This window comes from Stenella coeruleoalba, assembly GCF_951394435.1.
Source record: "Stenella coeruleoalba genome assembly, chromosome: 11".
NCBI classification, from domain to species: Eukaryota; Metazoa; Chordata; class Mammalia; order Artiodactyla; family Delphinidae; genus Stenella; species Stenella coeruleoalba.
Window position 1 is genome coordinate 30,627,932 of NC_137157.1, and position 16,324 is coordinate 30,644,255.

Consider the following 16,324-nt stretch of genomic DNA (forward strand, 5'->3'; position numbering starts at 1 on the left):
GTATAGGACAAGTTTATATCTCCTTTTTCTTTCTGAATAGAGGCAGAATGAAATTGTGAATTTTTAAGTTATTTTCCTCACAGTGAAACTATAATTAAAGTTTGCCAGAAATTCTTTTTCTATTCTGGTTCTTGATGGCAACCTGTGTAGCAGATTTACTTAAGTTCCTCCTACTGTTATAGTTTTAAAAATTGCTCCCAAGCGCTAAAGTAAGCTCGGGTACACACTGAGAGGCAGTAGCAGAGTGCAGTATTTCTCAGATGTCCACATATATCAGAATGGACTGAGAAAGTGATCAAAAGTTCAGATTCCTGGGTTTTACTCCAGAGAATGTAACTTACTAGAAATACACGTTTTTCACAAGGTCCCCAAGTAATTCCAATGGGGATAATCAGTAAATCCCCAGAGCTTCTCCAGGCACTGGATTCTTGGTTAAATGCCCCGGCTGTGGAGTCTGATAGACCCAGTTAAACACGGAGCTCTACTCCTTTCAACGTGCGTGACTCTGGGCAAGTTACTTCACCTCACCAAGGCTCATTTCCTCATCTGTAAAAAAGGGATAATAATGGTCACCTACCTCGTTGTGAGGATTATGTAAAAGGATGTTTACCAAGTTCTTAAAAGTACTCGGCCCACAGTGACAACTCGAGAAGGGTTTGTGTTAAGATTGTCACCCCTCATCGAGATACAGAATTTGAATACGTTAAATTTCTCCACATTGTCATTACTAAAGATTATTCTTAAAGCAGTCACAACTCCTTTGAGACTCTGCTTACACCAGCAAGCTAACTACTTAGTGTCAGCTGGCAAGAAAATTATTCCCTCATTCAGACAGGAATTTTAAGTCAGTGCCATCACTTAATTATACTATTACATAGTGCTTGGATTGTACAAACAATTCTGAAAGTATTAGATAGGGTATTAAAGTTTATCTAGTTACGGTTAGAATATTATCTTTTTATTGTGCAACCATCTCCCTTCTGTCTGGGTTTATGGATGTGTATGCCTGGGGATTACATTTTATTTTTCTTTTCTTAAAAATACTTATAGTTGGGCTTCCCTGGTGGCGCAGTGGTTGAGAGTCCACCTGCCGATGCAGGGGACGCAGGTTCGTGCCCCAGTCTGGGAGGATCCCACATGCCGCGGAGCGGCTGGGCCCGTGAGCCATGGCCGCTAAGCCTGCGCGTCCGGAGCCTGTGCTCCGCAACAGGAGAGGCCACAACAGTGAGAGGCCCGCGTACCGCAAAAAAAAAAATACTTACAGTGAACTCCTTCTCTTAGATTTCCTTAGAAGATTTCCTTGTTTATATTTTCCTGAAGAAGGTGGTCCAGTGTTTCTGTTGTGAACCAAAGACCACCATGAACCTGGAAATGCAACAGAAAGTACAAAATCATGGTGCCCTCAAACTGGAGAGCTGAGTTTCATTCTGGTAGTGGGTTTTAAAGCAGAACATAATGAGGGTAGGAAATATATTGAGGGACTTCTGCAATAATTGAAAAATTCAAGAATTTCTATATAGAGGTGATTGAGTTATTAGGACTCTCTTGATTATGGAATGAAAAGGCCTAAGAGGAATATAATCCAAATTTATAAAGTTGTGAAAGATACTATATTATGAACATGGACCTTTTTAGTAAATTCTAAAATATGTACTCTTTGACCCATCAATAATTCATTTGGGCATTTATCACAGTGTTATTTTGCATATGTCAGAAATGACACATGTACATTGCAGCATCATTTGTAAACAACCTAAATAGGGTAGACTGCTTAGATAAATTAAGGTATAGCTACACCATAGAATACTATGCAGCTATTAAAAAGACTAAGGCCAACTTCTGCCTCCAGACACGATAGTAACTGGTAACCAAACTTGCCCTCCAGCTGAAAACAACTGTAAAATGAGACAGAATATATGAGGCAACTGTTTTCGGGCATTGAGCAAACAGGGAATGTAAACCGGTGATCCTTGCGAGAAGGAAACACCTTCTTGCAACGAAGGTGAGCTCCTCCCTACTTGGCTTTCTCCCCGGGGGCACTCTTCCTGCTGCACAGCAGAGGTGGAGCAAAGCGGAGCAGAGGTCTTAGTTCTTCTGCCTGTGTCCGGGCTGAATGCGTGTGGCAGGGTTCCTGAGAAGCTGCTGCTGAGTGGGGTACGTGGCCTCAGATGTCTGTGGGGCCTGCTGCAGTTTTGGCTGAGGTGCAAGTTGAGAGAGTGTGAGGTCTAGCGGAGACCCCTTCCTGCCGGGCTGAAAGAGGAGTGGTGAGCCCAGTGACCATGCCGGGCTAGAGCGCTCCAGCTCTAGCTCAGACAAAGGGGAGATCTTGCCCAGCATCTCAGGCGAGACACCAGGGAGGCCAGGCCTTAGGCATCAGGACCACATCTGAAATAAAGGGCATGCCCGAAAACTAAATTTAAAACTGAAGTAGATTTGCTCTAATAAAGAATAAAACCAAGGCTGGCAAGATCAAAAGGAGTAAAACTGCACCCTGAACTCTAGTTAGTAGCACCGCTTTTTGCAGGGGTGTGGGTTAGTGATTCTGAAACCGTTTGCGTGCTCTAGACTTGAACAAAAATATATTGAGTGTAACGTGAGCCAGATTTTTTACTGTGGGGGAAGAGAGTTATAAATGTAAGAAGAGGGAGGGCTGGAATGTATTTGGTGCTGTTAGATGGAATTAGAGTTATCAATATGAACTCATGGTTTTTAATATCTTTATCTTCATTTCTACATATTGATAGATACAGCTTTCTATTTATATCTGCTTTCTTAGTTCTGCCTGCTGAGATTTCTATTTATACCTTATTTCTTAGTTCTGTTAGCTGTCACAGCAGTAGCAATGAGCAAACATAGTTTCCAGATCTTGGTTTCTAAATACCACTCTCTATTAAGAGGAATCAGAGCTTCTTGGGGAGAAAAGACCTATTCCGGGGCTGGAGCAGGGAAAGTACATCTTGGAACATCTTGTAATTCTAGAAGTAAGGAAGTATTCAAAATGATGGACACATATCAGAAGGACACAGAGGCCAGCTTTAAGGGGCTCTTACTAGCCAAATCTGGAACAATATGAGTCAAAATAAATAATGATAGCTTTGAATTATAACCCACTGAGTAAAATAATCTGAGTTCACACTGATACGAACAAGTATCTGAATAAGTAGATAAGTGGAGAAAAAGAGAAGATTCTTCCTTAAAGTAACAAATTAACAAATTAAACATTAGTTCATTAATTAAACATTAATTAGTAAACCATAGGAAGAATAATGGGTTGGAAAATCATTGAAGGATGCTAAAATTAGTGGGTGATGGACTTCCCTAGTGGCACAGTGGTTGAAAATCCGCCCACCAATGCAGGAGACACGGGTTCAAGCCCTGGTCCGGGAAGATCCCACATGCCGCGGAGCAACTAAGCCTGTGCGCCACAACTGCTGAAGCCCACGTGCCTAGAGCCCATGCTCCGCAACACACAAGAGAAGCCACCGCAATGAGAAGCCCACATACCGCAAAGAAGAGTAGCCCCCGGTCTCCGTGACTAGAGACAGCCCTCTCACAGCAACAAAGACCTTACGCAGCCAAAAATAAATAAATTAATTAATTAAAATTAGTGGGTGACAGTTTATTGAGGAAGAGGATATTTATATAGTTTACAGTATCTCCCGAAAAAATACTAATTAATTACAAAGTGGAAAAATACTAACTTTACAAGGCAAAAACTACCTAAGCCAAGTGATCAAAGTTAATCTCACCAGTACTGGGACAGATACCAAGCGTACCCTGATATGATGCACTGATAAGGGCACAACATAATTTTTGTGGTGTTCTTGTCAAAAGTGTATATCCTGAATCTAATGGCAAGGAAACAACAGGAAAAAAACAAACTCATTAAAAAAGATCAGATTTGTGATTACCAGAGGCAGTGGTGGGGGAAGGGGGATTTGGATGGAGGTCGTCAGAAGGTACAAGCCTCCAGATGTAAGGTAAATAAGTACTAGGGGTGTATAACTATAATTGACACTGCTGTACGTTGTATATAAAAGCTGTTAAGAGAGTAAACTCTTAAGAGTTCTCATCATGAGGAAAAATATTTTTTTCCCTATTTCATTACTGGATCTCTATGAGATGGTGGATGTTCACTAAACTTACTGTGGTCATCATTTGATGTGTGTAAGTCAAATCACTATGCTGTACACCGTAAACTTATACAGTGCTGTATGTCAATTATATCTCAATAAAAATGGAAGAAAAAAATCCAGAAAAAAAAGTAATTTGACACACATATTTGCTTAAACACACGGGAGGATACTCAAGGAAATGAGTATCCTCTCTCCTATGTGCTTAAACAAATATGTTAACTATGCCTCTAGGAAGGGAAACCAGGTGGCCAAGGGCTGGAAGGAAATTTGGTAAATACTCTTGTAATACTAGAATTCTGCATCATATACATTTATTACCGTTAGAAAAGATAATTTAACAACAAATGCAATAATTGGGAGGCAGTACCATCTCTTTCCAGAAAAAGGTATTCCTCGCAAAGCAAACCTCCAGTTAACTGTAGTTGATTTTGGTTAAATCAATGAGAGAGCTCGGGTTGAGGAAAGAAAGTTATTGCTACTTAAGGTGACGCAATAACTGTTGGCCTTTTGGACATTAGGGAGAGCAAACCATTAGTATGCTCTTTGTTGTCACCTCCAGAGACCTGACACTGGCCTAGGTGACTGTGGACTTTGTTCTTTCTTTTGTCCTAATGAGGATTTCTTGAAACAATAGATTATTGTTATAAAATATAAATACTTTTTTTTTAAATGGGTAGATTTAATGGTTAAATTTTTAACTTCCTCCCTTTGATAGTTTATCTTAAAATAGATGAGTCAGATGACGATTAGGTACAAGCTTTGACATTTTAAATGATGTGGTAATGTTTATAGAGGGTGTGGTTCACTAGAAATGTATGAAAGCAAATTCCAGGTTGACACTGTACAACATTGACACCAATAATCAAACACCTTTTATTATTGTGGTATTAGGGTTTGGTGGCGCAGGGTTAAGGAAGTAAGGAGGGAAATTCAGTGTTGGTTTTCAGAGTTTCCAATAAGAATGCATTCATGGGCTTTTTGTAGATTGTTAGTCTTTTTTTCTGTTTTCTTGAAATTTGGAAGAAAAAGTAGAGTGTACCCTGAGCCACACAGTTGTAATTGGGACATCCCTGCTTCTAGTGTTTCATAATTATTAGGGCTTGGAAATGCCACCTTGCTGTAAGGTTTTGCTGTCCTTTAAACCACGCGTTCATCCTGCCCTCTCATCACTTCTCTTTAGCGGATCTCAGGCTGATAATAGCCAAGTGTTGCTTTAATGTAGCCATCAACTCTAAATTTATGATTTTTGAGCATCTACTCTGCTTAAGATGTCCTTTTCCTTTTCTGACAAAATATGTAAAGGCTCAAGTCCTGTGGCACCTTCTCAGTTAAGTGTCATGTTCTCATTCCTCTGGCTCTGCCCTCTGCCCCTCTCCCCCACCCAGCCCATGCCACCCCTAATCAATTGTTGCTTCACCATGATCCTATAATAACATTTTTTCTGGTCCTTGTCATATTAAACATTAGTGACCCTGTAAACCTTCAGTGAGTTCATGGATCAATTGTGTATTAACTCCCTCCACTGCCTCCCTCCCATTTTCTCCTCCACCCACACCATTCCAGCTTTGATCCCACCACTTCACTGAAACAAATCTTGTTGCCAAGCCAACGTTTGATCCTCGGGCCTAGGGCTGGCTTCTTGGGCAAATGACCTGTATCGTTGCGTAGGTCTCATACTTGGTTTAATGCTCTGCTATCATGGTCTTGAAATTCTTAATGATTTCCCACAAGGGCCTCCACATTTACACTGGACCCCCCAAATTATGTAGCTGGTCGTGTTCAGGCCTGATCTTAACCAGATCTCTTCAAAGCACTTCACACAGCCCGTCAGCCTCTTGGAACACATCCTGAATTCCTGGACACCAGTCTCCTTGCCCCCTCCCCCTCCATTTATGGCTCCTTCCTGTCTCTCCCTTCTCTCCAGGTTAAGTATCTGCACCCTCTTCTTTATCTAGACTCACTGCCTGAGTGATCCCATCCAGTTTCCAGTCTTTAATGTATTATCTACACTGTTGCTGCAGACAGTAACACAAATTAAAACGACAGTAATAATAGCTACATTTGAGCGTTTTCTATGTGCCACGCATGTCTTCTGAGTATTATTTCACTTAATACTTTAAATGCCTTAATTTCATTAAATCTCTCTAAGATTTACCTGGGTGCGCACGCCAAAAGCTGGGCACCTTTGTTTCTTTTCTTTCTTTCCCCTTCACATCTAATGTGTTTGCAAGCCTTGTGGACTCCCGTCTTTATGATATATCTTGGTTTTGACTGCTTCTAGTATTTCCATAGCCTTCAGCCTAGTCCAAACCACCACCTTCTGGCCGGATTATTACAATAGCCTCCTGAGTGATTTCCTTCTTCCTGCTGTGCATACTCCACACAACAGCCAGAGTGAGATTTTTTGTTCGTTTCGTCTAAACATTTTATTAAAGTGTAAGATATGTACCACAATTGGACAGCTTGCAGAATTTCCACAACTGTGACATGCCCATTTTGCCAACATCCAGAGTGAGAAGCCCTCTTGTGCTCCCTTCTAGCCACTGTCCTCCCTTCCTACCACCCACATGATCTCTGTGCTGACTTCTCACTCCATAGATTAGTTTTGCTGCTTCTTGAACTTCGTATAAATGAAATTTAATTACACGTTAGGTGCACGGTATGAATATACCACAGCTTTTGTATCCGTTTTACTTTGATGGACAGTTGGGTTTCTAGTTTTGGTCTTCTTTGAATAGTACTTCCACAACATTATTGTACATGTCTTCTGCTAAACATGCATAAGAATTTCTGTAGGTATATACCTAGGCGTCAAATTCTGAGTCAGATGGTAAGTGTACATTCAGCTTCAACAGATTTCAAAACAATTTTCCAAGGGTGCTTAAAACGACCACCATTATTTGAGAGCTCCACTTGTTACACATACTCACCAAGATTTGGTACTATTTATCTCTTTTATTGTAGCCATTCTAATGAGAGTGTAGTGATATCTTATTGTGGTTTTAATTTGCACTTTCCTAGTGACTAATGGATTTGAGCACCTTTTCATATGTTTATCGGCCATTTGCATAGCCTCCTTTATGAAGTGCCTGTTTAAGCCCTTTGCCTATGTATTTGCCTGTCGTATTTTACTGCCTTTCCTTATTGATTTGTAGGATTCTTTATATATTCTTTATTATATGTTGGATAAATGTATTGTAAATATCTTTTTCATCTCTGTGGCTTGCGTTTTCACTTGCTTGGCGGTATCTTTCAATGAGCAAAATTTCTTAATTTTAGTGTAGTACAAATTATCATTCTTTTCTTTTAGTAATTTTAGTAATTTAGTCATTTTCCGGTATTATCTAAGCAATCGTTGCCTACCCCAATGGCCATGAAGATATTCCCCTAAGTTCTCTCCTAAAAGCTTATTGTTTTACCGATCACATTTAGATCCGCAATCCATGCGGAATTACTTTTGTGTACAGTATAGTGTAGAAGTCAAGGTACATTTTTTTTCCTTGTGAATACCCAGTGGACCCAACGTCATTTTTGCAAAGATCATCGTTTTCTCACTGTCAGAGCGGCAGTTTTCTTAAATCAGATCACAAGGTCCTCCTGCTTATAATCCTTCAGTGGCTGAGAACTAAATACACACCTCTCACCATGGCTCCTTGCTGGCATCAGCTTCTCTCTGGGCTTCCATCCCTTGTTCTCTTTTTCTCCCCTCCCCTGTGGACATGCTGGTCTCCTTGCTGTTCCTCAGGTTGACAAGTGCATGGCTGTCTCAGGCCCTCACATGTGGAGCCCTCCTGCCCAGAGTGCTCTTTCTTCACGTCTTAGCCTGGATCACTCCTCATTTCACTCAAGTCTCTGCTCGCATGTCCCTTCCTTGGAAAGGACCACTAACTACCCCATATAACATTGAGAATATGGTCAAAAGGTTTAAGCTTCCACTTATAAGTACTAGGGATGTAATGTACAACATGATTAATATAATTCACACTGCTGTCTGTTATATGTGAAAGTTAAGAGAGTAAATCCTAAGAGTTCTCATCACAAGGAGAACAAATTTTTTTTTCTTTTTCTTTAATGAGAAATATGAAATGATGAATATTCACTAAACCTATAGTGGTAATCATTTCATGATGTATATCTCAAACCTGGAAGAAAAAAAAAAATATATAAAAGTCCTCTGAACATGTATGATATTATAGTCTAATGAAGCATCTCCTGCTCTGTTGTGATTCCCTGAGGGCGCGAGGTTGTGTCTTACTCCCTTTTGTAGCTCTTGTTTGTAGCATACCTTAGAACTCAGAGTCCCCAATATAATGTACATGATAATTCATTGTTTTCCCTAGTTTGTCCACATTAGCCCCAGATAATTCAAACCCTGATTTATTTAATAATTTGATGAGCTGTAATGGAATGTCAACTTTTTGTACTTTTAAAAAAAGGGGGTAGTATACAGCTTATAAACTCACTTTAACTATTTTACATGGAAACATTGCATAGGCCAAGTCCAAATGAATTTTATCTATGGCTAAGGAACTTAGAAGGTTTTCAGTGACTTTATATTTCTCTTCTAACAGTAATACTAATTGTATTTCAAGTTTATAAAGTTTTTTTTTTCTAAACATTCTACAGTCTAGACTTAGTGATTCTCATTGACCTGGTTCCTCTCACTGGGGCTATTTTGGGGCTACATGAATATATAAAATTTGGTTTTAGGGCAAGAGTTAGAGCTATCTTTCATTTGTTTATTTCTTCATTCCTTGTTTAAGGCATTTATTTCCACTGTTGATTTCATTTGTTTTCCTTTTCTTAAAGCCTTAAGTTAATGTCTGAAACACATGACTCTTTTATTAATTGTAGAATGTCATAACAGAGCAAAAAGTGTGTTTTAAGATTACCTTATCTAGCTATAAAAGACATTACTGGTCAATTAACAAAACTGGAAAGCAGTAGATTAAAGTACTGTCACTGGTAAATTTTCTGAAATTGATTATAGTGCTATTGGTATATAAAAGAATATCTTTATTCTTAGAAAAATACACTTAAGTATTTAGGAATAAAGGTGCCATGATGATGAATTTACTTACCCCAGAATCGCTTAGGAAGAAAAAATTGTGTGTTTGTATGTGTGCCCACACATACAATGCTTGTGTACAGAAAAAGAGTGCGCACAGGAGCAAATTATAAACCAAATGGGGCAAAATAGTAACAACAGGTGGATCTGGTAAAGGGTATATTAATGTTCTTTATACTATTTTTATGACTGTTCTATAACTGTGAAGTTATCTCTGCATAAACAGTTTAAAAAAATCATTCTCATCCAGCCCTCTCAGGAAAAGCATTCAGTCCTTGTGAAACAAAGATTAAGTTACTTTCGCAGTCAACCTGAGAGAGACAGAACTGACTCCTACTCCTGTGTCTCTGTTGTATTGTGCTGCCTTCTTCTAGTAAATAGTCATTGAGTTCTAACCAAATACAGGGGCCAATAATCCTGCTCTGTCGCTACATAGGACACAGCCAAGCTTGCATATTAGTGATGTGGCTTTGGGTTTCTTTTACAAATTTTTTGCCATTGCTTGGTCTGTCTCACAACCTCCAGGCCCCTCTGTTACCTGGACGTCTTGTTCTTAGATATGCTGCCATTGTAATGAGACATGCCTACATTTGTGTTTTAACACACAGTGGTTTTGTTCTTCTATTTCTTAATAGCTACCGGTTCTTGGGATACGTTTCTCATGCTGTGGAGTTTCAAGCCGCAAGCTAGAGCTTTCAGATATGTGGGTCACAAGGACATTGTAACCAGCGTGCAGTTTTCTCCACTTGGAAACTTACTGGCATCTGCTTCACGAGACAGGACCGTTAGACTCTGGATTCCTGATAAGTAAGAGAAACGAACACCTGTTATGCTCTGGATTTAGAAATGTGAAAGAATACTGGAGGCGGGCTGTTCCCTGTGTGCTTCTTGGAATGCCCACACCCCTAGTTACCTGCACATCTTTAGTCTGAGTCACAAACAAGGTGTACTGCCCTTGTCGTAAAGTCAGACTATTTCATTACCGTTTTTTCCTCATCTTTAACTCATAATTGTGTCTTCTGTTTGAAAACTATTTCTAACCATGGAAATATGCTTAATATGTCCTAAGGTTTTCTTGGGGTGGGGGGGGGGCGGTGGTTAGGAAGGGTGATGGTTATCAATCCCTTTATAAATCTGATGTAAGCTTTAGATCGTCCTCCAGAGGGATATACATCAGCCTGTCTAATCAAGACAGTTTATTAACCTACTACCACCCATCGCGGATCCTTGAGGGGACTTTGAATCTCTATTAAAAACCCCGGGGCTAGCTATTCTTTGATGCATATCATTCATTTGGGCTCCAGAATTTTCTTGTTAAAGAGAATTTCTGACAAATGTATAAACCTCATTGCATTTGTGCATAGTCCTATCCTGTCATAGCAAACCTCTCTATAAGAGGTTTTTTAAATCCTAGCTGATAGCCCATCTATTTTAAGCAATTATTGAGCCTTGATTATTTTAAAAGTTCTTAAACTCTTAATTATAAAGAATTTCAAGCATACATGAAAATAGAATGGGTGACGTGACAGCTCCCTCCCCACATAACCATCCCCCATATCCAGCAGTTATCAGTGTTCTGTCAGTCTTGTTTCATCTGTTCCCCCGTTGCCACACACCTTTTTTTTTTCTTTTCTGGAATACGTATTATTAGAACAAATCTCACACATCATATCATTTCCTTCATAAATACTTAGGATAATAAGAAACGAGTGTTTTTCTTCACTCTGTTGTGGCAGGATTTGATTTGTGGTACGTGCCTGAAGAGGCTCAGGCACTCGCAAATGAATGAAAGTTCCAGGGGCATTTCCCTGCCAGTGGGCACTTTCTTCCTGCCACTACCCAAAGGATCTCCATACTGAGAAATCTGAACGTTATCCCGAGGTAGCAAACACTACTGAGGAGAAGTGACGTATTATGATACTGCAGATGGCAATGTAGAGGGAACTGTAAGGACAAGAGGCTGATTTGGGGTCCAAAAGTGAAAGCATTTTTTAAAATCCTTCACTTTAGGAATTTAGGACTAGTGGTTTGTTATTCTCAGCACAGCCTGTCTCCCATCGCTAATTCAGGGAAATCTCAGTAAACTGCACGAGGGTAGATGAGGTGAAAGCACACTGAATCATTAACTCGTACTGGCTAATCTAAGTACAACAATTAGGCTTGTGTAGACGCGTCTAGTTCCTCTTCCTAAGTCAGATCACAGTGGTGCCAGGGCAATAGTGGGTCATGGCAAGGAGAAGGAAACTAACCAGTTACCTGTTGCTGCATAACAGTCCTCAAAACTTAGTAGCTTAATACAGTAACTATCATTTCTCACAATTTTCTGGGTTGCCTGAATGACTCCTCTGCCCCATTGATGTTGGCTCTTACTCACGCAGCTTCATTAAGCTGGCAGCTGGGCTGGCAGGTCCAATGCCTCCCTCATACACCTGTGGCCTTAGTGCCGGCTATTGGCTGGGGCACCGTGGTCCTCCAGCACTATAAGGACCTCCTTACAGCATGGCAGCTGGATTCTAGGATGGTAAAAGCCAGAGCTGCTAGACTTTTTAAAGGCTGGTCCTGAAACTTGCACAGTATGTATCCCTTCTGCCACATTCTGTTGGTCAAAGTAAGTCACAGCGCCAGCCGAGATGCAAAGGGAGGAGAAATCGATGGATTCCACCTCCCATGGGGAGGAGTGGCGTGTGTGCACAGGGATGAGGGGAATTGTGGGCAGCCGGATGAGCAAACACCAGAATTGGTGACGGGAAGGCTAAGAAAGCATAGTAGGAGCGAGTTCGGAGGCAGGTCTGGCCTGGCGTTATCACAGTCGGCAGTCAAGAGAATTTGGGCGGAAAGGGCAGGTGAACGTGTGGGAGGTGGAAAGCCCGTGTGAAGGCAACGTGAGGAGCTAGAAACCAGTTAAGCACCAGCACAACAAACACTAGGCACTCTTATCTCGGTTTCCTAGATGCTTCCTGTTGAGACCGGACCCGGATCTGGCTGTTGGGCCAGCCTGTAGCCGAGAGGAGCGGCTTTTAGAAAGAATGCAAGCAGGAAAGCCTCCTGCAGTATGGAGTGCAGAAGAAAGATCAGGGCAGACTTTGATGATACCAGCTGTCTCTTGGCTTCCTGGCTATAGCAGATGCCAAGTCTTTTCTTTGTTTTCTCTAGGCTTTATGCTTAAAGTCAGGCCATACTGTACTCCTGACTTCTACTCAAAGAACTTTCCCTTGAAACCTCACTGACCTAGTAGTCCCTGAATTCTCCTTCCTATTTTGTTTCTGAATATTGATTTTAATTATTCTTGGTATGTCATATATCAGGTGATGGAGATTTATGACAAAGTCACCTCTGCCTTCTACAGGCCACTGGAAGGGAAAGCCAGGATGGATCTAAGAACCATTAAGTATTGACTCTTCCCAGCAGAATTCAGCAAAATGTACTGAGTTCTTTTTCCATGCCTGACATTGTGCTAGATGCTGGTCTTTTAGAGATGAATGATCAACTTTCCTGTCCTCAAAAAATTACTGCCTAATAGGAGAGAAACAGGACTATTTTAAAACAAAAATTACTGTATAATGTAATAAGCAAAATAGCTATAATAAAAAGGGAACAATTAAGCCTGTCTGGGTTGGTCAAGGGGGCTTTGCTGGTAGGGGAAAGTAGTCAGGCTAAGAAAGCTGTAAGTACAAAGCCAGAGGTGTGTTTGAAGCAGTGAGACTGTTGTAAGAGTACAAAGGTCAGTGCAGTGGCAGGATGTCTCGCCAGAGAGCTTGGGCGTTGTACTTTTTCTTGGAGAGCAGCCCATGACACGTTTACACTGGGATTTACATGCTTAGAATTATACATTTAGCAAGGCTGTAAGCACAGTATGTAGGTGACTGGAGGGAGATGAAAGATTAGAGCAGGGAGACCAGTTAAGAGGCTTTTGCAGTAATCTAGGTGAAGGATATTGAGGGTATGTATATCTACCTTAATGCAAGCATAGCTGGGATGGAAAGAAGAGGAGGGATTCAAAAGATATTTAGGAGGTGATAGCAGTCTCACTATCACATTAAATAGGTTGCTGACCTGTCGGATGTTGGGGAGGAGCTGAGTGTAACTTCCAGGCTTCTGCACATTCTGCTGCCTGATCTTCTTCAAACACTTGTGGTGATTTTTCCCATAAGGCATCACCTGTATAAATATGACTTTCTGAATGGAAAAATTGCTAAGTCTAAATGTAGTATAAAGTGAAAGTACCTTGGGAACTTGGAAACGCTGACACAAAGTAGCATTTCCCAAATGTCACCATTTAACTCCAGCGCTGTCTACTAGCCTACCCCTAATTATGTCAGCATTTTTCCTGCTGCTTCTCCTTAAATGCCACACATTATTTTCTCCACCTTTTTTTTCCTATTCTCTTTTTCCCACCCTAGCCAAGAAAAAAAAAGTATCTGAAATTTCAAGGTGTTGAGAACTGAAGGATCAATATGTTATTACCATTTATCTTTTGTTTTGCTTATGAATGTAAGATTGGGCTCAGGGCTGAGCAAGGCCTTAGGTATACCTCAGGATCTCAGTTCGCATTGCTGGTGGGTGAAAGCAGGAAAGTCAGATCACCCAGGGACATTCTGCATAGAGGCAAGTGACATAGGGAACATCTCCTCCTTCCCAAGCCAGACTGCCAGTCCACACAATTTCCACGTGAGCCCAGTTTGAAAACGCTACCTTAGCGCTCTTCACTTAATGAATCTTAGGTTTTCTAGCTTGCAGTTCATTTAAACTGTATGTTGCTCTTTCTAGAGGAACAACAGGAACTTGTTCAAAATATTATTCCGTAGCTTCCAATTAAAGCAAAGTCAGCAAATGCATTTCAGGGTGGGGACCACTAGGCTCTCACTTGTTTAGTGTCAGCTGTGACTTTAACAAAACCAGCTTGGAACAGTGTCAGTGAAGAGTACAGTACAACACAGCCTTTTCACACTTCTGTCAGTTTTTACAACAAACTATTTTATATGTTTCAAAGTCTGTATACTGATAATTAAATCAAATGTTATAAATATTAAACTGTTTGTCTCCAGGAGAGGGAAATCCTCTGAATTTAAAGCTCACACAGCTCCAGTTAGAAGTGTGGACTTTTCAGCCGATGGCCAGTTTCTTGCTACAGCTTCTGAAGACAAATCTATCAAAGTATGGAACATGTATCGCCAGCGCTTCTTATATTCTTTGTACCGACACACACACTGGGTTCGCTGTGCCAAGTAAGTGCAAAGTTTCACAGTAAGGTTTCCACATTTTTTTTTTCCTGCTATAGTCCATGTTTTACCCCCCCCAACTCCCAGAAAAGGAGATTGAGGGCAAATTCATTCATTCATTTGTTCATTCATTCAGCAAATATGTATTGTGTGCTTGCCATGTGCCAGGAACAATAGTAAACAAAACGGTCAGAAACCGCTGCTCTCATGAAGCTTATATTCTGGGGAGGGGAGACAGACAATAAACAAATGGGAAACTGGATATGGTAGGTCAGATGGTGGTAAGTGCTACGGGGAGAAACAGAGCTAGATGGGAAGGGGGGCTGCCAGTTTAAACAGGGTGTTCAGCGACTGCTCCCAGAGAGGGTGGCCTTTGAGCAGAGGGAGGGCAGGGAGTGAGGGTTGAAGATGTTTGGGAAAGGAAAGTCCGCATGGAGGAAGCAGGAGTGAAGGCCCTCAGGCGGGAGCTGGGTCGCTGTGTGAGGACAAGAAGACAGGGGCGGCCAAGAGTGCGGGGAAGCCGGGGAACAGCCCTGACGGGCACGCTGAGTAGATGCGCCGTTGGAGCATGTTCATCTCTCTGACTTACAGTTTAACGGGACCCCTCTGACCACTGTGTGGCGAGTAGACTGTCAGAAGTCAGGGCAGAGCCCGGAGGTGCAGGCTGTTGCAGTGGTTCTCATCCCGGTTTGGTCCAGGGTAGTGGCCGTGGAGATTTTTGAGAAGCGGTTGGATTTTTAGATAATCTATACAGTTGACCCTTGAACAACACAGGTTTGGGCTGCAGGGGTCCACTCATACGTGCATTTTTTTCAGTAGTGTCGATAAATACTAGTGTACTTCACAAACCGAGGTTGGTTGAATCCACAGATGTGGAAGCGTGAATACGGAGGAACCTTGGATTCCAAGGGCAAACTAAGTCACACACGGATTTTTGACTCTGTGGAGTGTTGGTGCCCCTAACCCCCGTGTTACTCAAGGGTCAACTGTAGTTTGAAGTTACAACCAAAAGTACTTGCTGTCGTGTTGGATGTGACGAGAAAGAGAGAAACCAAGAATGACTCCATAATCTTTGGCAACAGTCTGTTGGGACAAGTGCTATTGTGTTATTAAGGTCTGCTAATAGCCGCGGAGCCCTCTATTCCTAAGACACAGTGCTATAGTACTTAAAATACATATCTCCTTTCCCCATCGGAACTGGCCAGGGAGGGAAGGGCTGTTGTTCTAAATTCCCCATTTTACAGATGAGGAAACTAAGTTTCAGAGTTAGAGTTAGAGCTCATCTAGCTGAAAGTGACAGAAACCCATTCTTTTTCACTTCTCAAGGTGGTTTTGTTGCCTGTTTGATAACCTTGGAGTTGGAAGGAGAGACCAGAACGAGGGACTCCAATGCTGTTAGCTCTCTCTAGGCCTCTCTGACATGCCAGCTTTACTCTCTGAGAAACCCTAAGCTTTGAGAGGAAACTCTAAGCTTTGAGAGGAAAAGCTTCTCCCAGCTCCAGTTAAAAAAGTACCCAGGGGTGACTCTGGCCCAGCTAGGACCCTGTACCCATCCCTTCACCAGGCAGTGAGACACTGTGATTGTTCAAATTTATCCAGGCAGCCAACTGAGACAAGCTACCCTGGCTGGGGAGGAGGGGTCATACCAACCATGTTTTCTGGTGATGCAGAGAGAGGAGAGTTCTCACAAGAAGGGGGCTGGTACAGAGGTAATCAGTGGGGGAAGCTGTGAACCCTGTGGTCACCTGGATTTGTGCACACCATATGACATAACATGCCAGGTGTCCACAGCTAGGATGTGGTGGAGTGAGCATATGAGCCCAGCTCTCTGTCTTGCCTTACAGTCCAAACTCTTAACCCTTGTTATGCTCTCTGGGGGGCATTATTGCCCAGGAGGTGTT

The 16,324-nt window shown here is 41.7% G+C and overlaps 1 protein-coding gene across 9 annotated transcripts in view; it reads left to right on the plus strand.

The window, feature by feature from the left end:
* Nucleotides 1-16,324, plus strand: part of POC1B (POC1 centriolar protein B) — a 142,954-nt gene that overhangs the window by 46,552 nt on the left and 80,078 nt on the right. For all 9 annotated transcript variants that reach the window (XM_079937199.1, XM_079937201.1, XM_079937196.1 and 6 more), the window contains 2 exons: nt 9,840-10,011; nt 14,250-14,429. In XM_079937199.1, coding sequence (XP_079793325.1) covers nt 9,866-10,011; nt 14,250-14,429 — 326 coding nt within the window. In that variant the 5' untranslated portion in view covers nt 9,840-9,865. The remainder of the gene's footprint in view (nt 1-9,839; nt 10,012-14,249; nt 14,430-16,324) is intronic.